Source organism: Lipomyces chichibuensis (genome assembly GCF_038497645.1).
Source record: "Lipomyces chichibuensis strain CBS 12929 unplaced genomic scaffold V1513scaffold_25, whole genome shotgun sequence".
Lineage (NCBI taxonomy): Eukaryota > Fungi > Ascomycota > Lipomycetes > Lipomycetales > Lipomycetaceae > Lipomyces > Lipomyces chichibuensis.
The window spans coordinates 59,318-84,175 of record NW_027117477.1 but is presented as its reverse complement, the minus strand read 5'-3'; the positions used below and the strand labels follow the sequence as shown (position 1 = coordinate 84,175).

Here is a 24,858-nt window from a genome sequence, read left to right as displayed (position 1 = left end):
ATTCACTTGCGCCTCGGCGTGTGGCTTGACTTGATGGTTGCAAGCGGCTCTACCCGTGAAGAGACTGAGCTCGAAGAGTAGACTGTTTCAGGGCCTTCCGTTTACCATAGTGGCTCAACTGACCGCTTTGCAACCATTACTATATCTGTCTTGACACTAATTATGCACCGAAAATAGCTTAGGATACGACTCGGAAGTTTAGCGGTTCACAGCTACTGTCTTTAAGCTACAAGTGTTCCGACTACAGACATTGCGTGGCTCAGCCTACTGCAAGGAAGTCTAAATAGACCAGTTCTACATCTTTGTCGATCAACAATCGCCATGGGATCAATAGCGCTACTGACAGCAGACCTGACCAATCTGTTATCAGAGACTAAGCGCCGTAACACAGATCTGCGGCAGGTGAGTCAACCTGGATTGCGCGAACTTTCGGGCGAGGCTGCTAATTTCCGTGATGCCAAGGCATGTGAGAAATCTATATCAGAAATTAAATCATTGTCTTCGTCCTCGAAGCAAGAATCAGAGATTTTAAGAGGTATGCTGTTAGGACGAGCTGGGATGTGAACGGCATACTGATGCATTGCCTTATTAGAACTGTCAAATTCACCAACGTTCGCGACACCACTTCTCATTGCATGCTCTACTCGGAATGTTAAATATTGTGCAATAGCTGTCCAAAGTATACAACGCCTTGTCACGACTCGCAGCTTGAATAAGGTATGCAATACATAATATTAATGCTACAAGGTAGGCGCTAATAGCGATCAGGATATTTTGCCTCAGATGTTGGAAGCGTTCGCGGAAGGAACACATCTTGGCGTAGAAATTCAGCTGAAGATATTACAGTCACTGCCTCCTCTAATAGAGAAATATGGCTTCAGTTTGCGAGGCGACCTGTTGGCCAAGACTATTCAAATATGCTCCATATTGCAGAGTAGCAAAATAGCGGTTGTTGTCAACACCGCTGCAGCTAGTACGTCGAACATAATTCAATTTCATACAATAGAAGGCTAATAATCTTCAGCTCTTCAGCAATTAAGCATTGCAGTATTCGACGAGGTCATCAGTGAAGACTGTAAGCTTACACTATACACTGAGTAGGGAACTAAGCTAATGGTCTTTAATTTAGTGCAGACTGATGTAGCCACGGTGGCAGAAGTTCCAGTAGACGATGGGAAGTCGCATGTGATCGTTAGACCGGCCGCTTACGATGCTTTCCGGGTGTTTGAGGACATATGCTTTTTGACGGAAGGAAACAAGCCGAAGTTTTTGAAAGTGAATCAAATTTCTGAAACATTTGGACTCGAACTTATTGAGAGTATAATTTCCAATCACTCTAGTATGTTCAATTCGGTATGTCATTGAATATTGCTGGCAGCTATTGTGTGCTAATAATTACAGCATCCTGAACAAACATACATTTTACGTACCTATGTATTTCCTTATATCTTAAGATCGCTTTCCGAACGCAGAGAATTCTCGATTATAGTCAGAGTGATTCGTGTTCTCTATCTTATACTGCGACGGCATCTAGCAATTCTACCTGTGGAATGTGAAGTTGCCCTAACGCTCCTGACGCATACTCTCGATGCTGATTTCGCGCCATACTGGAAGAGAGTACTAGCTATGGAAGTTTTCCAAGGGGTTTTCGCGGAGTATGCATTAGTGCGGAAGTTTTATACAGAATATGACAATCTGGAAGGCCGACAAAACGTACTCCGGTCGTTGGTTACTGCTGTTAACAAGCTGAGTGCTGAGAAACCTGCAATCATCGGGCTTCGACGTTCATCAACCTCATTGTTCACATCAAAGGACGGGACCATGGATCAATTGCCAGCTGATGCGTCGAAAATTGTGGGAGGTTTGTTAAGTGGCGCCGTCGGAATAATGAGTGACAATGTCGGATTATCCGTACAGACCTCATCAGTCCGTGTTTTATGTATTGACCAGCTTGATAAGAGCGACCCACCGGCGCTTCCAGAGTCGTACCTGTATTATTTAGCGTTGAATTGCATCAATTCACTTGCAGATGGAATGACTCGGTTTTTGCTCCCATTGTCTTTATCAGAGACAAATTCAACCTTGAAGAAGAAGGCATCCCGGCAAGTCGTGGAAGATGACGGGAAAGGCAATATTGCGAGCGATGTGGATTCTAACGCAACAAAAGACTTAACACCGCCGGTGAAGGCATCATCTAAACGACGCGCCATCAGATACCGTGGCGCCCCAATCAATCCGTTGACTCTTGAGTCTCATCCATTACTACCAGAAGTTCAAGTGACTGCGAATATAGTACGAGATTGCTGGCCGCCTTTGCTGGCTGCTTTTTCCACTTTCCTATATTCAAACCTAGATTCCGATTTGTATCATAACCTTGTACGATCCTTCCAGAAATTCACCCAATCAGCAGGTTTGTTGCAGTTGGTGACGCCGCGTGATGCATTCTTGACGACACTGGGAAAGGTGGCAGTCCCATCACAGATTTTTACGGGAAGTCAGTCTGGTGTTACATCACCAAATCCTGAACGGCAAGGTGGTCTGTTTAACACATCCATTGGTATTTTGAGCGAAACATTAGTTACAGGACGGGAGTCTGCGAGTAGTGGCGACGGCCTTGTTGGAATGCTTCATGTCCGGAATCTTCTTTGCCTTCGTGCGTTGCTGAACCTCGCAATCGCTCTAGGACCAACTCTAAAATCGAGCTGGAGTATAATCATTGAGACTCTTCAACAGGCAGACGTTGTCTTGCATTCCAATGGTAGACGACCCTCGTATGGCCGCGCGATGGCCGTTTCCTCGTCGAATAAAGGCGACGGGGTGTCTACAAGTTCTGTGCCCGTATCCCATGGGAACGGAGATAATGTGAATGGTAGCTTAGCCGCGGAAACGAATGCTGTTGATAACGCTGTCAAGAAACTGTTGGACTGTACCAAAGATTTTCCCGACGACTCGTTCCTAGATCTCATCAATGCTCTCTGCAAAGTTTCTGCCTCGACGATTAATTTGAAACAGGGAGAGAAGGGAACAAGCTCTAATGGGCCCCCGTCGCCCGTGTCTAGTCGGTCACAGGATGGAGCAGAACTAGACTTCAGGCCAACTCCGACGCGACAAAGCAGTTTCAGTCAGGCTAAATTGACATATGGAGATCCACTCTTCGCCTTGATAAAGCTGGGTGAGATTGCGGAAATTAACATAAGTCGTCTTGTCTTTTCCTCTCCGGAGGCTAGTGGGTGGGACGCATTTGTGAAGTACTTTATTGAAGTAGCCGGTAGTAGAGATATTGATCCATCAATTCGCATGCGGGCAGCTGAAGTACTTGACTCCACTATTTATCTTGTTGTGGTTGAGGCATCAAATGAGCTCACTCCGGAAGGTTTGGATACAATACAAACGCGATGCCTGATTGCTTTAGAAGATCAGATGTACTCCATAATTCGACAAGGTGTACCGTCGCCGGAACTGGAATTGAGCACAAAGTTGGCAGAAGCGGAAATTCATTGTACGGCTTTGACCACTTTGAATGATATTCTGGATCGCACCGGCAGCTCCCTCACGAATGGTTGGGAGACAGTGTTTAGCATTATTACAAGTTTTTTTGCTATGCATCACCACGGAAGCTTGCTTCCGACTACTCGGATACCGAAGGACGTCCAAATTCACGCTGCCGTTTCAAATAGTAGACCAAATCAAGGGACAAAGGCAGAGGGCGAGAAAATTACAAAGTTAGTGAAAGCAGCCTTCGGGTCATTGCAGCTAATTTGCAACGATTTTCTGGCGTCGATGCCACAGGAGTGCTTCATCGATTTGATTGACCTGCTGTACTATTTCTGTCATCAACAGGACGATCTAAACATCTCGTTCACAACAATAACATTCTTTTGGACGGTGTCTGATTTCTTACGGTCGAAACTCACAGACAGCAATTTGAGCTCCGATCTTAGTGAGTCATTGAGGTCTCGTGACGATCTGGTCACTATGGCAAAAAGCGGCAATCTTCAAGATTCAACAAGCTCGGTATGGTTAATATTACTTCTCCGGCTAACCGTCATATGTGCGGACTCTCGACCTGAAGTTCGCAATGGCGCAATTCAAATTTTGTTCCGGATATTTGACAGCTATGGACATTTATTAGGCGTCAATTCGTGGAGTGCTTGCTTATGGATTGTGATTTACGCCGTCATGGAGGTTCGCCCGCCACCGGAAATCCCGATTGAGTTTGTGGATAAGGCATTCATGCAGGTGCGTGAGGCCGAGCGAAAGCAGTGGTCCGAGACCATGGCGCTTATATTGTCTGGATTAAGCAGACTGTACTCCACGTTCTTCTATGCATTTTTGAAGCAACCTGATTTCACGTCCCTTTGGAATACATTGGTGAGGTATTTACAAAACTTGATATCGATTGGCCGATCAGAGATTATCGTATCGGTTTTCAAGGCAGTGACCGACATTCTGCAGAGTATCGATGAGTCCAAGTCAGATTTACCATCGGAATCCATTTATGAGACATGGAAGCTGTGGTCGTCACAAGAGCAAATCATCATTGAGTCGGAAAAAAACAATACCGGAGTGATGACTCAGGATTCCCTGACAGCCTATGTTAATTCATTCAAGTCTCTTTATGCGCTAATGGAGAGCAATATAACTGTGGACAAGATTGAGAGGATGCTCTCTATAATGCGAAACTGTTTACTCTTTCCCGAACTACCACCGTATTTTTCAGATATGGATTATCTTACGCCTCTTCAATCCGCGATCATGGAAGTAGTGAAGGGCATAAATACGAAGGTGATAGGCTCCGCGTCGTTGGTTCTCAGAACATACAGCGAGTTCAGTAGTTTTGCATATCGCGAGGATATCTTGGGCAACTTGCCAGTTCGAACAACAGGGAAGTCTAAGAAGCCGACATACATCGCGATTTCGGTCCAGTGTTTCGACCTAGTTCTCAAAGTATTCAAAGCAAATCTGTCTGATCGAACTTTGTTCGCCGATGGATCGTTGGCTTTCGCTCTAAAGGTATGTCGGGTATATATTGTGTTACAATACGTTTCCGTGGTTAAAGTATAGTTAGATGTTGGCCTTTCCGATCCAAGAGAAGTATAATTGTCCAGCGTATGCCAGCTCGGAGGATGGCCTTACACTCTGGATGCTAGCATCAAATGTCTTCATTGGAATCGTCGAACTGACGATTCCTGAGCTTGAGGATTCCTTCAAGGTGGATGTAGATCAGAAGATTGCGATATGGACACAAATCACGGTTTGTACGACAGCGATTGTGATGTCGAATTCGACTACCGTCGGATCAAGCACGTCTGAGGACGAGCAGTTTGATATTGTTGCATATCAGAAATTGGAGAAACTTATCATTCCATGTCTCGGAGACAAGGACCTACCAGATAAAATAATTGAGCACTATATCTGTACTCTATTTAATTGCTCGTTTTTGTACCTCGTCATTGGTGTGTCAGAAGACAAGGGCAAGGATATCAACAACCGACTGGTCGAAATATTTAGCGAGCCTCTCCTTGGAAGCACCGAGACATTGAATGTGTTACCGAGACAGAATATGAGCTACGTTTGTTTTGGCAGTTTGTTTTCATTGTCCACCATTAAAGAAAATGGTAGGTCTAATCTCCTAGGTTTTCGCACGCCTGGCTAATGTATACTCTAGACTCTCCAGAACGACGCAGACTAGCTGAAGCCACATTACCGTATCTTCTTCTTCGTTGCGCCTTGATTTTGCACCGGTTTGCCGCAGACCAGCCTTTACGGGGCCATGTACCAGCGCCAAGGCTACAGCGAAAAGAACTCATCTACATTCTATCACAATTGTTACAGCTCACCAATCACGGCACGTCACCTAATAATTCTACTAAGGAACTCAAGAATGAGGTATCCACAAACTACCGGCCATTACTACGGTTATTCCCATTGCTATCAAAGGGTATTTTGGTGAGCAAAGGCGATTATGACGTTTTGCATCTGCTGCAGGCGGTATTCGAAAAAATTGGAAAAGGTATCGATGCTTGCTGACAATAAGTATATTTACAAGGCGCACCATTTATAGGCCATGTTGAATTAGGCATAGTATAGCCTTCGTGCTAATGACAATGGCGACAGCAATTTAGAATAGACGGTCCGTTACTGTATTTTGTCACCTTATGTTCTTAGTTTTGCGGGTAGACATATTATTGCGTTAGATATTTGTGGAGCGCATGCGTGTCATGCATGTTCACTGTTTGGGAGGTTTTATGTATCATTTTACTAAATTTGCTTGGTCTGTGTGTATGAATGATAGTGAATTTTATCGTGGTGCTTAAACGGAACTATCTGTTGCTAGGAAGGTTAGAAATCCGATGCAGCATTCTGCAGCTCCAACGCAACTCCCAACGACGACACGGATGCATCCGCTGGCCTGCGACTCCCCGAACCCTATCTCTTAAATGCGGCTGCAGCCAAGCTGTCTCCATCAGGTTCAAGCCTGTGCCATTATAGAAAACCAGTCGTAGTTATTGAGAATTGCAAGGGTCTGGCTTACTGTAAAGAAGTACACCTGAGATCGCTGCCGATAGACCCATGAGGATCCGAAAATCGTTTGCGGCTGGTATGTAATTGTGATAAAGACGAACGCTGTCAATTGTCGTTGCCGCTTACATTCGAAATTACAGCTAATATTGCATATATAGCTTTTGTGCTGTTATTACTTCTATCGGCTTATCTGGGATTTGCTCCAATTGATGTGCAGCATGACAAACCCGTACATTTCCTTGTGTTCTTTACCTTGACAGTAGGTTTCAATAAATAAATCCCGGTCTGAAAGAAAGCGCTAAGTGGTACATACAGACATTGTTTTACTGGATCGTGGATACCACCCGCAAGAGATTAATCAACGCCACAATTATCGTTTGTATACTATTAGGTGGCATCGGATCGGAGCTCGTGCAGTCGTTTGTACCCGTATGACTGGTCTGGTGCAAGTGGGGGAAAATCGGAGGCTTACAAAATGTTATATATAGTATCGAGCGTTTGACATTGTCGATATTGTCGTAAGTATATGATTGTGCTCAAGTGCGGAAGTTATATGGAAACGGCTAATTGCCGCCAGGCAAACGTTATCGGTGCATCTGTGGCCTTAGCCCTTTCCAGCCTCTACCACAAACGTACGCATTATAGTCTCGGCTTCGTTGTAATACGATAACTGACACGGTAGCACAGGCATGTTGGAACGAAAACGGGCCCAGAAGTACTTTGCGGTTCAGCCCCAGGACCCAGAATTGGAGCTGGGTGAAACCGGTGAGTCCGTTAACTTGACTGACCTCGGCACATCTGCGGCAGCAGAACCGGAAGAACCGCGGTAATAGAGGGAATAAGAACAGAATGCTATATGGATTTCGTTTACAATGCTGTCGATGATTGCAGCCTACACTTAATGTGTATACTGAGAAGCAAAACGTTATACGAGCTCGTATTAGTACTTGAATTGTTGCGAGCCTTACTAAACAAGCATCTTTGTTGCGAAGTGAATCATTCTTTTATACGTAATGGATCATTGGATATTTGGAGACCAATCTAGTGTGGTTACAAGGACAGTTATTTGATTTCAATGATGGACTGACGAAGCGTCACTTCATGCCAAATGCTATTGCCGTGACCCAGTAAGACGTAAAATTCCATCGAATAAAAGAATATATATTACAGAAAATTATCGTGCATCACATAGAATTTCATTTATTCTGCAATAATCACCGACGCGGCACCCATACCAGTTCCAACACACATAGAGGTAACACCAATCTTCTTGCCGGTTCTCTTCAACTCAGCCAACAAAGTGGCAATCTGTCGTGCACCAGTGCATCCCAAGGGGTGACCGAAAGCGATGGCACCACCGTTGGGGTTGACCTTGTTGATGTCGATGCCGATGTCCTTGACGCAGAACAGGGCCTGGCTCGCGAATGCCTCATTCTGCAATGCAATGTTAGCTATCAGGTAAAAACCCAAGTCTATAATTAAACTCACAATTTCGTAAATGTCAATATCATCTTTAGACAGGCCAGTGCGTTTGAGAATCTTTGGAATAGCGACAGCAGGACCGATACCCATGATCTCAGGTGGAACGCCGACGACGGTTGCGTCGACGAATTTGCCTATAATTGGCAGTCCCAGCTTCTGAGCAATCGATCGTCGAGCAAGTAAAACAGCAGCCGCGCCGTCGCTAACCTGGGATGCATTACCAGCGTGCGTGGTACCAGTCTTGCTGAATGCTGGCTTGATTTTGGCCAAACTTTCGGATGTAACACCATATCTGATTCCATCGTCCTTGTCGACCAAAATCTCCCTTTCCTCTTCAGTCTTGGGATCAACTATCTTAGCTTTTAGAGGGATGATCTCGCTCTTGAATCGGCCGGCCTTCTGCGCAGCCTCTGCTTTCTGATATGACGCCGCAGCAAATTCGTCCTGTTCTTTGCGAGTGAGACCGTACTTCTTCGCAACGTTCTCGGATGTGATACCCATAGGAATCTGGCACTTCTTGGCCTCTTCGTGTCCCTGAAGGAGCTCGGAGAACGCTGTGACAGAAGCGGGTCCGTACTGAGAAGACATACTCTCAACACCGGCGCCGATACCGATATCAATGGTTCCTGAAGTAATAGCATTCGCGACCTGAAGAACTGCCACCAAGCCGGAGGAGCATTGTCGGTTGACAGCATAGACAGGGGTACTGTAGGGAATTCCTGCAACTAGAGAGGCGGCACGATACTCGGTTGCACCGGCACCGGGAGCTAGGACATTGCCGACTCCGATATCGTCGATGAGCTTGGGATCTATCTTCGTACGGTCCAGTAGTCCCGTCAGGACTCCTACTAGAAGATCGGAGGCGGGTGTATCTTTGAAGCCACCTCGACCACCCTTAGTGATTGCCGTGCGGTAGGCTGCAACGATGACAACGTCGTCAGAATGCTTCTCTGTAATCTTCGAGACCGCGGAGGCCTCGTTAGGAGCGATGTGAGATGCGAGGGCAGAAAGTCGTTCGGCCATTATGATTGAATGTATGCGATAATATGCGATTATGACGAATGAAAATGGGAAGCAGCACAAGGGGGAGAGGGGGCGTAAAAGAATTTATGTTGCCTGCCCCAGATCTCACGGGGCCTAAAATCTGGGGTAGAAGTACACGCTGGTCGCGCCGAGGCGTTCGCGGGAGGTAAAGGCTCAAGGAAAAACAGAGCCGAGGCTGAGCCGCGGAACGAAGGTGGTGCCTCATACAAGAACGTGAGTGGCACGTGACGTAGATCACATGACTCTGATAATGACACTCCATCGTAGGCTTTGTTCCTTCACATGCACTGCGTTTACGTCACCTCATCTCCTCACACCTATTGATAAAGTTGGTTACACTCTTGAGCGGAACACCTTCACCGGGATCGTAATTTTATGCTTTCTTGGTATTCATTACACAGTTCCTTTTGATTTTTCTCGATCACTATTAGTATCTAGCATTCAATTCCTCAGGCGCCGTCTTAGTTGTACCGGGTACTTTTGTTATCAATTTATGTACGGATACATATGACAAATCTTTCTCCATCTACTCGACGGATTCGTGATCCTTTGCCTTTGAAAAACCTCGGAAATATTTATCGCGGAATTGCTCTTTATAAATTCTGGTACTCTTAGTAATTGGCCGTAGCGACGAAGTACAATCCCGTGGACGTCTTGTGTATGTCAACAGTCGTCGTGACCCTATGTCATCTCAGCACCGTTGGCTCTGAACAATGGACTACGTAGACTACATACACTTACTGAACTCCTGAACGCAATTCGAGATCAAGTTCATGTCTGGATGCATAGGAATGTGTAGCTCTCCATAATCTTCGTTCGCAGTCGGCATCCAGCAGCAGAGGCGTCCATTATCGACAAGATGGTCAGCGGCAAAAAAGAGTAAGTCGTCCAGTAATGCGTCGAAATGGTAAGGTTTCTTAGGCGGAATATAATCCGGTCGTCTAATTACTAATCAATAAACCTCCATCATGTGATCATCAGTGATCTACTGAAACTCACAAGTGCGACAAATCGCCGTTCTCGAGTCTCGTGGGCAACTTCTCGGCATACCGCTCAGCGTTCCTCGATCCTAATACTTTAAGGCCTTCACGAACTCCGTATGGGGGATCGCATATGATGGCATCTAATCGAAACGACGGTCGTAGAGGATTATGAGTGAAGTCGCATACGAATGTATCGAGGAATTGACTTGTAATATTGTACTGAGAGTAATTGGTAGTAATATTTGATTTTGCGGTGCCGCGGATTTGACGACCGTCGATGTCAGAGCCTATCGAAAAGTTAGTATAAGTTTAGCTATTGCTTGATATGATTCATGCCAATTGCCATGGCCCCGAAATGACTTGCGGCCACAAGAAAACTGCCAGTTCCAGCGAACGGGTCATAGACAATCTTTCCAGGTGCTGCCAGGCCAATGTTCGATGATATTAACGCAAGCTCTATGATGCGGCATTAGATCCCGCAGGAAAAACATGTTGTAGCATTTACAAACCTGCGTCAAAAGATGTCGTTCCAATATACTTCCTCTTCTTCAGATCATACTGATCTATTATATCCCGTTGACTGCTTGCAATGAACCTTCCAAAACAAATATCGTTTAACTCTCGACTTTCGTTCCTTGGTACAAAGTCTGTCGTACACGTATACTCCTCGATAATCGTAAATATTTCTTCTGGGTTTCTCATTCTGATAGGACCATCGAAGTCAACATATGAGAATGACTCGATAATTTCTCGCTGCTCTTCTTTTGTTCGTGACCCCTGATAACTGATGATGTCGAACTTGAAAGAAACGTGCTTATATTCTAAGGGCACTTAGTTTGCATATCCTTGGAGACCACGTCCATGAAATTAGCTTACTTTGCCATAGGTGTCTTGTCCTCTGCTTCACGTCTTCATGAAGCGTGTTTAACGAATTTCCTCTTCCCCAGATCTCAAAAATTGACCGGGCCAAGATTGATCTTCGTATTAATTTTCGAGCATCTTCTTCACAATCTAAGGTCACATATAGCAAAGGTACCTATCAATATAATAATTAGTAATTTAGTCATAAGTGCAGCCAGTGATATACGTACATTGTCATCATGGCTGCTCAAGTCTACCGAGACATGTTCAAGTTCCGCGAGAGCCTCAAGTTCTGCCTTGCGGAATGACTCGTGCTTTTGAGCAAGCAGTATCAGATATTGCGTCATAAACAAAATCCTCCACTACCAAAAAAATTACGGAGACTCGAATTTACTACTTGGAAGTATTATCTGTATTGATCTCCCGAGCATAGCTTAGGTAGAATATTATTGCTAGTGAATCTCAAAAATTCTAACTAGAATGAAATTAAGGTTTACATATTTCACGTGACTATATCTGTGCTTAGGGTTACGCGCACGGACTAACTAGTACTCAGGCGACGCGACTTGGGGTCAAGGGCTATCCCAATCAGGCTTCGAGTAAATATAACCCATTGGCATGGCGACGTTAGGGCGGGTACACAAACATACCGAGTGGGCATGGTAGATTCCTCGCATACTTCAAGCGGTCGACAGATTTTGCTATTCCGCTACGAACCTTACTATCCACAGTAACAATACACAAGCCGTTTCAATGAATCGGTTTTATTGAGCACTATTGATTTGTTATCACTATTATTATACTTGAAGGAATTTATTTATTTTGGTTGATTTGGTGAGTGTATCTTCGCTATATCTTGGTATGCGACCCGTCAACGATCTGGATGGCAGAGGAAAAAAGACATTAACTTTGATATTTCCTTTGATTCCAGGTTATTGGGTTCTCTGATCTGGAAGTCATTATGGATGCATTACAAAATATGGTTAGATGCTTTGCAGGATGTGCTAATGTTCTTTCTTCTCGTCGCAGGCATCCGCGTCTATTCTCGATTCGGAGCAGTCGGTCATTGCACTCCTTCGTCCTAGATTTTAGGCAGCATTTCTGAAATTATTGGATTTCTAAAAATGGCCACTACTGTACGTGTCATTTGATTAATATTGGTAATGCCTTGGTTTGAGGTTTGTTTAGCCTCTCGGACATGACGATCTGATGAAAATCTCTGGCCACTTCTCAAGTTTCATTTCATGTCGCACATTGTTATGCCGGTGTAATATTTGTCACTAATAATGAATTTTCAGAGACGCTCGACTAGGATTTCCGCCACAGCTGGACACGATGAGAATAAGTTAGGTGTTAACGCGAATGGTCGAGTTACGCGTGCCAAAGCGGCTGCGCTGGACACACAGCTTATCACGGAACAAGGCACACAGTCTACTCTTGTAGCAAAGGAGGTGAACGGCGGGCAAATTAAAAGCCGAAAACGTGCTGCCCTCGGTGACGTCAGTAACGTCCATAAAGAGGCCGGGCCTGGGGAGAAGGACGTAAAGCAGCATGCAGCAAAAATTGTGAAGACAGCAACGTCAACTAATGTTTCGCGTTCGCGCGCATCTAGAACTGTCAATGAAATCATTACAGGACAAGAAGCTTTAGTTCCGATCAAGAAGAATAGTTCGACGTCTGTCGCCTCAGGAACGCGTAAGAGACGCGCTCCACTGAAGCCGATCACCATCGCCACGGCAGCGCAGAGAGCTGCCAAGCCACATTCAAAATCGTCGGCTAGCTCATTGCTTGATGAGACTGTTGATGAGGAGTTTTCCGATGGAAATAAGGAGAATGAGGATCCAATGTTAGTTGATACGGTTGAGAAGGTATCCAGTGAATCGCAGGATGCCGTCACTACCGAACCCGACAATCGCGAAGAGGCCGTGCATGATTGGGATGATTTGGACGCTGACGAAATGGATGATCCAACTATGGTTGCGGAATATGTGAATGAAATTTTCGATTATATGAAGGAGCTAGAAATCCGGACGATGCCTAATCCGCGATATATGGATGAGCAGCGCGACTTGCAATGGAAGATGAGAGACATTCTCATAGATTGGCTTGTTGAAGTTCACACAAAGTTCCGACTACTACCGGAAACGCTCTTCCTTGCCGTCAATATTGTGGATCGCTTTTTGTCACTCAGAGTGGTCACTCTTGATAAACTGCAGCTTGTCGGGATTACAGGCATGTTCATTGCAGCTAAGTACGAGGAGGTGTTCTCTCCATCTATCCAGAACTTTGTATATGTTGCCGATAGTGGATATACCGAGGAAGAAATTCTACGAGCGGAAACTTTTATGCTTCAGGTGTTAGACTTCAACTTGTCATATCCGAATCCCATGAACTTTTTGCGCAGAAATTCCAAAGCGGACAATTACGATATTCAGACGCGTACTGTTGCGAAGTATTTGATGGAGATTGGCTTGTTGGATCATAGGTTTATGAGGTACTATCCCTCACGTGTCGCGGCCACTGCAATGTATCTTGCGCGGGTCATCCTCGAGCGACCGCCATGGGTATATATCCGGTTTGAGATAATTTGCATCAAATTAGTTTCTAATTGATTACTAGGATAAAAACCTGATACACTACTCAGGCGGCTATACTGAGGAAATGATTGAGCCTGTATGCAACCTTATGATCGACTATCTCGTCAAGCCCGTCAAACATGAAGCATTCTTCAAGAAATATGCCAGCAAGAGATTTTTGAAAGGTAGGATGCTCATCAGCCATGTGTTCTAGTTGCTAATCCCATGTAGCGTCTATTTTGGCACGTCAATGGGCCAAAAAACGTGTCGAACAGATTCCTTTACCGTCCGACCTAGACATCGACTCTGACGAAGCCGAAGAGCAGGAAAGCGCTTGAATTGCACGACCGTTCGGGATTATTTCGGATTAGTTTTTATGTGATTTTGTTTTATAAGGGAGTGTTGTGCTGGACAACCAATGCCTGTGAGCCAGAGAGGCGTAAATTCTTTACGCGAAAGGTGACTGGATTTAAAAAAAGTCTCTATGGAGAGCGCGTAATTCGTCTTGGTCATTCCTTTCATCCTTCGTTTCAGTGCGATATTGTTTACTTATTATTGGGTCATCATGTGTACGTGTTTTCTGCGTTTGTTTTCGTACGTCCCTTAGTTCGTCCTTTCTGTGATCGTCATTTATTTGTTTATAAGGTTGCTCGTTATGTAGTGGGTTGCAATATGTAGGAGGCACCGTTATTGATATCTCTATTATTTCCATGTTTTCATCTTAGTGACCTCTTATCGCGTTTTGTGTATATATTTCCATTTGCATTACTACTTTCTAGGACTGCGCTCGACAAATATGTGTTCCGTTTGTCTTTTATATAGATTTTAATATATGGATTAATTAGTGATCAACAAATCGTGGTCACGGCTAACTGTGATGATAAATGGCATGTCGAATTACAGCTTACTGCCTTCCATACGCTGCCGATGCTTTCGCCAATAGTTGTGATACAGATATGTCCTAAGAACATCACAGGTTCTGCGAGCGGCCTCGGCGTCCAGATCCGAACGAGGACCTTTTCCGAATATTAAAGATGCATATTCCAAGCGTTGGTGTGTAATCGTCGTAGATGACTGCAGTGGGCCATTGGAGGTCGAAATTGCCGGACGCGCGATGATGTGGGTATGTACATGGGGCACGACCTGGCCAGCAGCTGGACCTGTAACCGACAGAAAAAAAAAACCACCATGAATCAACTAAATTCATTGGAACCAAAAAAAAAAAAAATCTTTTCAAAAGGCAAAAATAAAAAGATAATCATACCGTTATTCTGAACTATATTGAAGTCTGTGACATCCCGGAATGAGTCGCGTAGAGCGCTGCTGAGCACGGCCAGTAGCCAGCCCAAGTCCGAATTCACGCCGCCGCCGCCGCCGTCGTCGTCGTCGTCGTCATCGTTCGCGCCGGGCTTTGGAAAATCTGATATTCGTTCGTAATGCCTACGCGGGATGAGGAGAATGTGACAAGCTGAGGAGACGAGTGGTTGGATGTCTAGGATCGCTATGTACGACTGCGTGGAAAGAATCACGTTGTGCTGTTCGAACGATGCAGGGTAGGATCCTTGTTCTAATGGCAACGGTGAGGACGTGGGATCAAAGACTGGGACTGATGCTGCTATGGCACAGAAAATACACCCTGTCATATTCGGCGTACTCGAGATTTGTGTCGTTGGAAGTATCATGCATGGTGTTGAGGTGATTTATTGAGCAAGCCGCGCTGCACGTGAATTAACTGGGGGGGGATGGGGATCATGAACATTGGCTATGTGACAGAGAGTCAAAATCGTAAAACATATAGTCTAGACAATTCCAAAAGGCCCCAATACTAATAATCCCTTGCAATACCAATGTTTCCCATATATACATACGGTCACAAAAAAAAGTAAACCCACTAAAAACTGCTCCTTTATATAAACCGTGTTCAAGCCCCACACAATATATCTAATACCTGAGCAACATAACCAAATTATTTCACCAAAGTCCCAGCCAGACTTTATTCACCAAGCGTACCGCACGATCACAATATTACAAATCCGAAAAAAAAAAAGAGCAAATAACGCCCCCCCCCCGCCCCCCGGGTCTATAAATACAAATTCCGATCTTCATCCTCGCCGATCGTGACGGCGCCGCCATTTTTAACCCACCGGTTCCACATCAGCCAGTATGCTTTCTCGATATCCCGTGTCCAGCGCGGCGTATCAAAAATAGCAGCTTTACTCCTTCCCAAAAACAGCTCTTTGCGTAGACGGAGGAGTTCGCCTGTGGTGCCGCCTGCAGAGCATATCTCAACAGCGCGTTCTTCGTACTGAGCTTCGGATGTCACGATGAGTCTCTGTGGTAAAGATGCGCCGGCTGTCGATGCCGAAACCACGACAGACGCGGCAATGCGACTGCACATCTTGTGGTCGTAGCGCGGGAACGTGAGGATTGGCGTGCCCGCCCAAATGACGTCCGTCGCAGTAGTATGCGCGTTACACTCCGGCGTGTCGAGGAACAAGTCAGGCACTCGCGACCGCAGCAAATGCGTGTCCTTTCCGGCCACATCGGTAAAGATCACACGTTGGGCTACTTCGGCGCCGGCCCAACGTTCCGCAAACGATAGGAGATGCGTCGAACCAAGGTCAGGGAACTTCAAAAGCCACAGGATGGCATTTGGGACGCGGGCGAGAATGCGCAGCCAGGTGACGAATATTGATGGGTCGATTTTATACAGCTGGTTAAAATTCGCAAGGATTATGGTTCCGGGAGCAAGATTGGAAAACAGATCAGCACGCATGGTCTCCCGCCTCTGTAGCTCGGTGTTCCATCTCGCCTCATCATCGGCCTCGATCAAATCGGCTTTCGCATCTGGTGCGCTCTGCCGGTGGTCACAGCAGAAAAATGAATTCTTACAAAACACGACGTCCTCGAAATACGCCCAAGAGTTTTGGTTGATACATTCATGATGACGAAGGATCCGATCCCGATTCTCCGGACGTTGACGGCGAACCGCACTTGGTGGCATCGTGACGCTATCCGCGAGTATGTAGTCCGACCACTCTGCTCCCAGTGATCCTGCGAAGCCCATGAATGCGATAGACAGCGGCGCTGGTCTGCAAGCAAAAATTTCGTTCCTGGCGCCGCGGGTGAAACCATTAAGGTTGACGAGAACATGGATGCCATCGTGCACGATGCGTTCGACAACAGCTTGTGTGCTCCAGGCGGACACGTCGACAAATTCATTTGCGTCCATTTCGATTTTCTGTCGGTAGGTTGTACCGTCGGATGGGGTTGTTGCGTAACAAATACCGTACACGGGATGTGAAGTACCGGTACTGTGTCGATGCAAACCAAACACGCTCTGCATGAGGTGCGAGAGAGGATGATTGTTGAAGTCAGAAGAGATATAGCCGACTTTCAAGTACGGATCTGGCGGCGGAGGGGGCGGATACACATATTTTGGAAGCCAAGGATACCGCATCGCCGTAACGGAAACGCGAAGAGCCGTTCGGCGACAAATTTCGCGAACTTGGACGGCTGTAAATGGGATCGTGAAGGTATGGAATGGCAGAACGGTCGGAGCAGCTGGTAATGACAATGAATCGGGTAGTTGAGGACGATGATAATTCGATTTTTCCCCAGCATGACCGTCGCCGTACAGATCGTTAAACCATCGCCATCGCGCGCGACGGGCTGCGACTTCCAATAACTCGATCAGCTTTGCACCTTCATCGTGGTCACTCTGCTGGGCAGCAATGAGCTCGCCTAGCCAGGGGGTGAGTCGAGGATCATCCATGCCAGTGTATTCGCAGGCAAGAACAATCTCGTTCACTATTTTCTTATACTCTGCGCCAATGACACCGCGGCCCCATGCAAGCGCAGAGTTCAGCTGAGTATCAATGATGGTCAAAATACGGGCCATCCACCCTTCCGTGCGGTTCAAGCACACATTCCCTTCTGTATCGACACCACGAATCTCGACGCCGCAACTTCCTCTACCTGTCCAATCACACACTGAATTAAGCGCGTTTGAAAGCCCGCACGCCGCCTCATCGAATCCAGGATTGGCAGCAACAGCTCGACGGTAGTACCCTATGGCATCAGCCACGCGTCCCTGGTCTTTCACAGCATTGGCGAGATTCGCGAGCGCAATGTCAAAATTAGGATCGCAGGCCACAGCACGTTCGTACATCGCGACCGCATGCACAAGCCGGCCCTGGTCTTTGAGTAGAGATCCGAGGTTGGTGTATAGGTGGGGATGCCGGGAATCGAGGGAGAGACCATAGCGGTAGTATTCCAATGCGAGAGAATGCTCTGTTGGCAATGGCAGCGCTGGTGCGAGAGATGCGAGCAAAATTCCAATATTGTTTGCTGTGCTTGGACTTGGGTGTAATGCTAATGAGAGATAGTATAGTGGGAGGACGTCGAATGCGGAAGGGATGCGACCCGTTATTTGCACGAGCGTGTTGGCATTCGCAGTCTTGCCGTCGGTGCTAGCCTGATGGGTAGCGTTGCTGCTGTCAGCACCGGCCACGCCGGAAGCTATGGCATCTTGCAGGATTTTTGCGAGAGTGAGAAGAGTATTCGCTGTCGTCTGGGCGATCGACTCGCGATGCTGAGCGTCCGCGATACTACGCATACCCGGCAAATCTCCATCAAACACGTCGGCAAGACACCCTTGCGCTTCATGTGGCGTAAGCAGCAACCTCCCGTTTCTCTTGGACGAGAGTGTCGATCTCGCACGCTGCATGAGCCTTCCCAGTGTGACTTTACTATCCGGGGCGTCATATTCTGGATCCGCGTATCCGGCGGCCAGTGCAAGGACCCTCGCGAACGCGTCCGCAGCCGCGACATGATTCCCCAAAGCGTACAACAATGTTCCCTTTGCATGAATGATGGCAAGGTACCGGGCGAGGTCTGCAGCGTGGACAGAGGTCGGTACGGCATGCTGCTCGACGTAGGCGAGCACGTTCGCGGCATCGGCGTATCTGTGTTGCGCACATAATAGCGAGAACAAATGATCCGCTGCGTCCCAGTATGTCGGTCTTAAATGAACCGCGCGTGTCCACCATACTTCTGCCTCCGCGTTGCGACGTAATGCACGTAGCGCTGCGGCAAGATTCGACATTGATTCGACATAGCTGCGTGTTGTTTGTTAGTTGTCCGTGAACAATTTTTGTAACGAGATGGAAAAAAAAAACCTACTTTGGATCGACTCGAAGGATGCGATAGTTCCATTCAATAGCCCTATGCATATCTCCCAGACTCTTCAAGTCGGAAAAAAAATTGTATCAGCAAAAACCAATCCAGACGCAACATCTTTTGTTTACTGTCAAAAGGTTTCCAAACAGGACAGGGAGTCACCCACATATGCAATACATCCACCAAGAAGCCAGGCTTCTAGTATACTACTGATGCGATTTTGTTGCTGGTGATGGGCGGCATTTTGCAGAGGCTGGACATAGCCATGGTCGACCATTTTTGTCGTCCACTCGTCCAGCCTTGTCAACACGCGCCATAGTTCCTCGCGTGAGGTCGAATGTGGGTGGGCCGCGTACCGGTCATGGGCATGGGCGAGTAGCTGCTGCAGGGAACTCGTCGTCGGCGCGTTATCTGCCGGGATCAAGTGTGGAGACGAAGGGTGGTGGAATCGGGCTTTACGCGTTGTCGAGGAGGTCATGTTGGCGGTTTCTGCATTGTCAGGTAGGAAGGTTGGTGATTGATATCAAATGGCACTCGAGACAAGTTCGCGATGGAGTGTGATCGAGCTACGGAGCTGACACGACAGTAATCCGCCCAAAACAATATAGTAATACAAAGCAAGAAGAAAGAAAAATGAAAGAAGACGACGACGACGACGACGACGACGAGGATGAGGATGAGGAGGAGTAAGAGTGGATCTAGAACTGAGCCATGTGCTTTGTTTGGTTGATTAGCTGTGGTGAAAGATTTTGAGCAGACGATTTGCCGGTTAGTCTTGCGCGTGCGTGTTCTCTAAAGAGTTTAATTTGGAACTAAGACTCATCGGCCCAATGAGTTTTGTGTATTATAGAAAAAAGCTACGAAATATCAGAGCAAAATGCAGCGCAATTTTCTCGCAAATCTAATTTTTATGATTTAGATGATAATTAACTGATTCAGATATATATTGAATACTGATTTTATTGTATGATGAGCTCTTGTCGCCGAGGGTCGCCGAGGGTCCCCAAGGGTCCCCAACATGGCAGCGATCTGCAACAGCGTTTGCACGTACTTGCGTCATATTGCAGCGGAAACAGTGGATCGTTATTGTGGTAATCTTCGCACCTGGCTGTACAGTACTAAAGAGTATGGCGTTGTTTCGTGCAAATAGGTTGTGTTTTAGAGTCAATAGCCACGCGATATTACACGGGTGACGATCGATGTGCCAGATAGACATAAAAGCCGGATCAGCAACGGTAATTAAACGAATTTTAGTTAACATGAATATTACTTTAAATGGGGATCCACAAGTATTGTTCTGTACATCAAGCCTTTTTTTTTGTCGACAGTCGGAGCATCTTTGACTACTGGGCATAGTGGCATTTCCATTTTGAATTATATTTTGCTGGAGTTACAATTTAGTGCTAATTGAGCCGATGGGTGGGACGAGAATCAACCGGTGGGCAAAACCCTAGCCAGATGCGCCATTTCCCCGGCTTTATCGGACGCCCCCGAAATGCAACCACCCGTTATGGTCAATATATCTCAGGGTTTGGTTCAATCGTTAAGGGCCAGGGCATGAAATTGACGGGACACGTTGATTGATAGCTTGTGGCCCATATTGTCTTTTTTTTGGGGGCGCTGACAGTTTTGTATCGTAAGTTGGTCACAGAAATTCGTGTTTTTGTGAATTTCGATTCAGTTTTGGCTAAGCGATAAATACCAGATTGCTGGCACCGGGCAATACGCTGAAAACAACATGCTGAGTCTAAGGGTATTGTGACTCAATGTGGAAAGGCTGGCTGACTGGATTAGGTACCTTGTAGAATAATAATAATAATAATAATAATAATATCTAGCGTCTTAGTATTCAGGGGCCCTTGGTTGGAAATCAAATATGGCATGATGCAAATGATGCTAAGTATGCATCAGGCAATTTGTTGCAAAAAAGCAGAAACCCGCAACGCGGCATTAAAGCGTCCAGGTGACTTTGCCGCGGCTGCATTAGTGACGGACTGGCGACTGTTTGATGTACGCCACCATCATTCGGCCGCGTGCGAATTCCCCCACATTATTATTATCATTTATCAATTATTATTAATCATTATGGTGTCACTATTGCGGCTGACGCAGTTTGTTGAGAAAAAAGAAAAGGGGTCTTCGTCGGCGACTCAAAATAGTGCCAATGTCAGTCAAACATGTCAAACTATTTTAACCAAGCGAAAAGGTCACAAAACCAAAAAGTTGATGATGATTGATCATCGGCTAGAAATGGAAGTAGAAATACAAACTTGTACTTTTCTGCAAGGATGACACATATCACATGATATATTTTACATAATTTCTAATCTTATCCCTCAAACTCATAGGCCGTCGCTGATCTGCGGCGCATTTATCAACCAAAAGTCCCCTTATTTCTCCTCCGCCACCCCTGAATTTCACATGGAACGGTAGAAAAACGGTTTTCTCTATCTGCACAGGGCGAAGATCCCTCTCCTATTTTTGAAAGATATGATTTTTGCAGGGCATTATTATTGTCGACAAATACAGATATCGCTACAGATCGCTACAGAAAATAGTAATGTGGATGCAAATCGAACACATGTCCGAGAAATTGAGGGCTTCGTTGACGCCAAAACAGATGACCGGTGACGGCAAGTCAATCCGAACCCAACACGCCCGCCACCTGGCAATAAGCATTTGCTGTTACCCAGCAAAGTCGAAAAATTTGATTTTGAAAACTTCACAAACTTCATTAAACCTTATTCTGGATTGACAAGCGCTGCGGCGCCGCATGCACGTCAAATACAAAACACACAAACGTTTGCTGAACTTTGTTTTGTTTTGGCTGTCCCCATTCGAAAGCGGGCTTTTGCACCACACTGCGCGTCGTTGTCGTTGTCGCTGAGCTATTAGCACTCTTCAAAGCAACGGCCGCAAACCGCGAGATGCAACATTTTCGCAAAAACTGTAGCTAGAGAAATAAATTTCAATATGGACGCTGTCAGCCAGTGTCAAAAACGGCTATCATGAAGCATACCGAAGGACTTTGCTCTTGCTCTGTGGTAGACGGGGAGATATGGGGTCACCAAAGTTAGGTTTGAGTGACAGGGAGGGGGAAAGGACGGTTAAAACTTTATTAGCTTGCGTTGCGATTGGCAATGCGATGGTGACCACCGAGAATTGGCCGATGATGACTGTGAAATGTGATAGCGGACGATAATAGATATTCTCATTATTATTAGTGAGTGACAGTAGTTTAGTTGAATCGAATCGAATCAAATCAAATCTCATACCAGCCACAACAGGGCAGGTATGCTGCTGCTCGCTGCTGCTGCTGCAGCGATAGTTCAATGCACAATGCTAAATATCATCCGATTTTTTTAATTTTAGGCAACGACGCCTCCAGAGGTTGGGGGACAACGGCTTTCAATTCACTTTTGGGTACTTCTTCACGTATACATTATTATCATACAATAATACAATCAGCAAAAGAGACACGTCGGCCACAGGGCCCACAACCGGTAAGGTGATTTCCTTCCATTTTTTTTTTTTTTTTAGCATGCGATAATGTATTACTTTCTTTTTGAATTTTTAGCATGCCACTGCGTATTTTCGATTGTCTACTGGTTTCATTACTAGCCCCACTTTTTCCTTCTCCCCCCCCCCCCCCCCCCAAAATTCATTGACAGGGTACAGTAGTAATAGCTGCTGTTTGATTCGCTAATGATTGTCCTACCTACTATTGTTAACGTTTGGAATCGATCAGCGCCAGCACATGTCACGTATGCTAACAAATGAATTAATTATTACATCTTATCTTACACCATCTACCGTACATCGATCTTCTTATAATAATAATAATAATAATGAAGACAAAACAAACGCCATCACCCTAATATTAATAAATAAAAAGTATTGCATGAATAAATCCCAAATTACACGAAATCTTTAAAAATCTCAACTCCAGCCCAATCTCTAACTCCAGAAACCCCCCAAAAAAAAGAATAAATCACATAATCAAACTGTTGATGTTCATTCGCTGATCGCGCAATCTCTGTTCCTCAGCTTCGGCTTCGGCTTGCTCCTGCGCCTGGGCAAACACCGTGTCTTCCACAGCGGGTGCATACGTGTACGAATTTGCCTGTGAGGTCGCAGAGAAGCGGAATGGCGACATTTGCCTCGGATAGGATTGGGGGACTGGCGAGTCGATCAGGCCGGATAGACTGGCTTTGTATTGGAGTTCGACCGGTTGCGGCGGGAGATTACCATAAGATGCATAAGGCGATGGGGTTACATACTGGTATTGGCGTGGTCGAGAGTAACTGGTGGTGTATAACTGCTGCTGCTGCTGCGGTTGCTGCTGGACAGGGTAGACCGCGTAGGATGCTGTTTGCTGGGGAACGTACTGCGACGTCCGGAAATACTCGTCATCCTCAGACGATGTTGTCGAAGCCGACGTCAGCTTGTCGTCCGGCCCATCTGGAATAAGCGGCGGCGGAGAGATCGGTGGTGGAAGATACGAGACCGATGGAGTGTGCGACGAAGACACGTAGGCGGCTGACGACAATGGCGGTGGTTGGCGACTCAGGTAATTGTGGTGGTGGTGTATTCTCGACGTCGGCAGCGATGGCGGACTGACACTGCCATCTTCCCCAGGCTCAGACGAACCCGCCCGACGTCTTCTATTCGCTCCACCATTCCACCAATTCTTGACAGCATTGTCACTCCGGCCAGCCAAATGCCTGGCAATCTCTGCCCACTTTTTCCCAAGCCTGGCGACAAGGGACTCGATCAACAGGCCTTCTTCTGCTGATATAGGCGAGTGGTTAAGCGACGGCTTGAGGTTCTGGTGGTATCGCTCACGACACTGCTTTGCAGTACGAGTGCCGAGGAGCTGCGAGATGCGTACCCAGTTTGTGGGACCATGGGTGTTGATGAGGTGTAGTAGTCTGGCGTCCTCGGCGGCAGACCAAGGACCGCGACGGTGGGACATTTTTTGATTGTGTATGTGAGAGGAGATTAATTTAGTGATGACTGACAGAGCGGATGAGGATATTTAAAGCGTTGAAAGGAATCGCTTGCGGGTTAACGCAGATCACAGCTAAGTAAAAAAGGTGCTGCTGAGGTTTAAGCGTGGGACCCGCGTGGGAAACTGCAGAGCACAGGCCAAAGTCAGAGAACGGTCTAATTACTGACGATTAGGTACGAATAAAAGGTACGACACACTCACACAAAAAACACACACTCACTCTGTCTCTCTCGCTCGCTTGCAACTAACCCAAAAATGCAGTTTCAAGTTTCCAGTCACATCGATCAAAAAAAACGCCACACTACAACAAAATCGACAGCTGTCAACATTCCACACTTAACTTATTGTACAATAACAAATAAAGTTACATGTCAACTAACGAATAATATCATACCACTAAAAGATATATATATACAATTATAAAACGGCCTATCCGGCAACTCATCGGTTATCGGAACTATGCTGGGCACCGGCCAAAAAAAGCAACTCGGCACGCACCAGTGCCAAGTCTAAAAGAATCTTATTTGTATCACGCGCCACCCACAAACTTATGCAGCAAACCAAAAGAAAAAAAAACACGCAACTTGTGCGGCGCAAGAGTTCCCTCAAACTTCCTTCTCTTTTTCTCTCTCTCTCTCTTTCCCCCCTCTCGGCGCTTCTGGAACCTCTTCACCGTTGGCAGAAACAGAAACAGTTAGTGTCTGTGTCTGGACAGCTGTCTATTCAGATCTATTCCGGTCTGTTCCGGTCTATTCCGTTGACAATGAAACTCTTGCCAACTATCCTCCAAGTTTGCCTCGTAAGATTGAGCTGTTTCGCAGTACCCCGAAAGAAAGCATCCGAGTATTATTTCTACAACTCTGCTGCTTTCCCATCTAGCGGATCTTCGAGGGACAGCGACACACAATCAACCAATTCTTCTGCTGTCACTAACCTTAACTTCAAAAACCTTAACTACAATTCATGCTGCATGCTCAGATTAGCGTGCATTTGTGTATGATTTTCGATAACTAGTTAGTTATATATAGTCAATTGGCTATGTGCAGAGTGATCTTCTCTCGCCGTTGCTTGCAAAAGTACTTCTCAGGTCGCCGCTCCAATATCATATGTCCGTAGAATGTGTGAATAGCTAGTAAACATCCTTGTCCGCGACTTCGACACATGAAAACGCGAGGAATGGAGATTACGATGCGCG

The 24,858-nt window shown here is 46.2% G+C and overlaps 8 protein-coding genes across 8 annotated transcripts; 3 read left to right on the top strand and 5 right to left on the bottom strand.

Moving 5' to 3' along the window:
* Positions 1-321: 321 nt before the first annotated feature.
* V1513DRAFT_459435 (uncharacterized protein) lies at positions 322-6,030 on the top strand (the record flags this gene model as incomplete). The annotated part of the gene is made up of 9 exons (XM_066899761.1): positions 322-402; positions 463-535; positions 593-717; positions 769-973; positions 1,025-1,075; positions 1,130-1,353; positions 1,402-5,013; positions 5,069-5,618; positions 5,669-6,030. 9 exons carry the CDS (start codon positions 322-324, stop codon positions 6,028-6,030), a joined length of 5,283 nt encoding a protein of 1,760 aa, XP_066752534.1.
* A 421-nt stretch (positions 6,031-6,451) lies between these two features.
* On the top strand, positions 6,452-7,703 carry V1513DRAFT_448047 (uncharacterized protein). Its single transcript, XM_066898476.1, has 6 exons — positions 6,452-6,601; positions 6,684-6,784; positions 6,841-6,954; positions 7,014-7,043; positions 7,103-7,157; positions 7,213-7,703. The coding sequence occupies exons 1-6, from the start codon at positions 6,574-6,576 to the stop codon at positions 7,353-7,355; spliced, it is 471 nt and encodes a 156-aa protein (XP_066752533.1). The 5' UTR covers positions 6,452-6,573; the 3' UTR covers positions 7,356-7,703.
* Positions 7,592-9,197, bottom strand: V1513DRAFT_417119 (Thiolase, N-terminal domain-containing protein). Its single transcript, XM_066895860.1, has 2 exons — positions 8,014-9,197; positions 7,592-7,959 (listed from the first exon to the last, which is right to left on the bottom strand). The coding sequence occupies exons 1-2, from the start codon at positions 9,028-9,030 to the stop codon at positions 7,726-7,728; spliced, it is 1,251 nt and encodes a 416-aa protein (XP_066752532.1). The 5' UTR covers positions 9,031-9,197; the 3' UTR covers positions 7,592-7,725.
* An 81-nt stretch (positions 9,198-9,278) lies between these two features.
* On the bottom strand, positions 9,279-11,351 carry V1513DRAFT_448037 (S-adenosyl-L-methionine-dependent methyltransferase). Its single transcript, XM_066898475.1, has 7 exons — positions 11,126-11,351; positions 10,911-11,070; positions 10,544-10,855; positions 10,371-10,490; positions 10,051-10,321; positions 9,787-9,992; positions 9,279-9,732 (listed from the first exon to the last, which is right to left on the bottom strand). Exons 1-7 carry the CDS (start codon positions 11,240-11,242, stop codon positions 9,578-9,580), a joined length of 1,341 nt encoding a protein of 446 aa, XP_066752531.1. The 5' UTR covers positions 11,243-11,351; the 3' UTR covers positions 9,279-9,577.
* Positions 11,352-12,181: 830 nt separating this feature from the next.
* V1513DRAFT_426254 (cyclin-like protein) lies at positions 12,182-13,809 on the top strand (the record flags this gene model as incomplete). The annotated part of the gene is made up of 3 exons (XM_066896159.1): positions 12,182-13,459; positions 13,515-13,656; positions 13,703-13,809. The coding sequence occupies 3 exons, from the start codon at positions 12,182-12,184 to the stop codon at positions 13,807-13,809; spliced, it is 1,527 nt and encodes a 508-aa protein (XP_066752530.1).
* A 559-nt stretch (positions 13,810-14,368) lies between these two features.
* V1513DRAFT_381697 (HIT-like domain-containing protein) lies at positions 14,369-15,114 on the bottom strand (the record flags this gene model as incomplete). The annotated part of the gene is made up of 2 exons (XM_066895081.1): positions 14,369-14,631; positions 14,736-15,114. 2 exons carry the CDS (start codon positions 15,112-15,114, stop codon positions 14,369-14,371), a joined length of 642 nt encoding a protein of 213 aa, XP_066752529.1.
* A 437-nt stretch (positions 15,115-15,551) lies between these two features.
* Positions 15,552-19,130, bottom strand: V1513DRAFT_426252 (glycosyl transferase family 41-domain-containing protein; the record flags this gene model as incomplete). The annotated part of the gene is made up of 3 exons (XM_066896158.1): positions 15,552-18,591; positions 18,656-18,717; positions 18,819-19,130. 3 exons carry the CDS (start codon positions 19,128-19,130, stop codon positions 15,552-15,554), a joined length of 3,414 nt encoding a protein of 1,137 aa, XP_066752528.1.
* Positions 19,131-22,388: 3,258 nt separating this feature from the next.
* V1513DRAFT_448023 (uncharacterized protein) lies at positions 22,389-23,792 on the bottom strand. Its single transcript, XM_066898474.1, has one exon. The coding sequence runs from the start codon at positions 23,625-23,627 to the stop codon at positions 22,644-22,646; it is 984 nt and encodes a 327-aa protein (XP_066752527.1). The 5' UTR covers positions 23,628-23,792; the 3' UTR covers positions 22,389-22,643.
* Between the last annotated feature and the right edge of the window lie 1,066 nt (positions 23,793-24,858).

What these genes read in the sequence shown, in the direction of transcription:
- V1513DRAFT_448023 (XM_066898474.1), bottom strand. Translation starts at nt 23,627, where the DNA reads ATGTCCCACCGTCGCGGTCCTTGGTCTGCCGCCGAGGACGCCAGACTA.
- V1513DRAFT_448037 (XM_066898475.1), bottom strand. Translation starts at nt 11,242, where the DNA reads ATGACGCAATATCTGATACTGCTTGCTCAAAAGCACGAGTCATTCCGC. An exon ending in TGAGCAGCCATGATGACAAT is followed by an intron (nt 11,071 to 11,125) that starts GTACGTATATCA and finishes TTATATTGATAG; the next exon opens with GTACCTTTGCTATATGTGAC. An exon ending in CGTTCAGGAGTTCAGTAAGT is followed by an intron (nt 9,733 to 9,786) that starts GTATGTAGTCTA and finishes GAGATGACATAG; the next exon opens with GGTCACGACGACTGTTGACA.
- V1513DRAFT_417119 (XM_066895860.1), bottom strand. Translation starts at nt 9,030, where the DNA reads ATGGCCGAACGACTTTCTGCCCTCGCATCTCACATCGCTCCTAACGAG. An exon ending in ATATTGACATTTACGAAATT is followed by an intron (nt 7,960 to 8,013) that starts GTGAGTTTAATT and finishes ATTGCATTGCAG; the next exon opens with AATGAGGCATTCGCGAGCCA.
- V1513DRAFT_448047 (XM_066898476.1), top strand. Translation starts at nt 6,574, where the DNA reads ATGAGGATCCGAAAATCGTTTGCGGCTG. An exon ending in TTGACATTGTCGATATTGTC is followed by an intron (nt 7,044 to 7,102) that starts GTAAGTATATGA and finishes AATTGCCGCCAG; the next exon opens with GCAAACGTTATCGGTGCATC. An exon ending in TTCCAGCCTCTACCACAAAC is followed by an intron (nt 7,158 to 7,212) that starts GTACGCATTATA and finishes ACGGTAGCACAG; the next exon opens with GCATGTTGGAACGAAAACGG.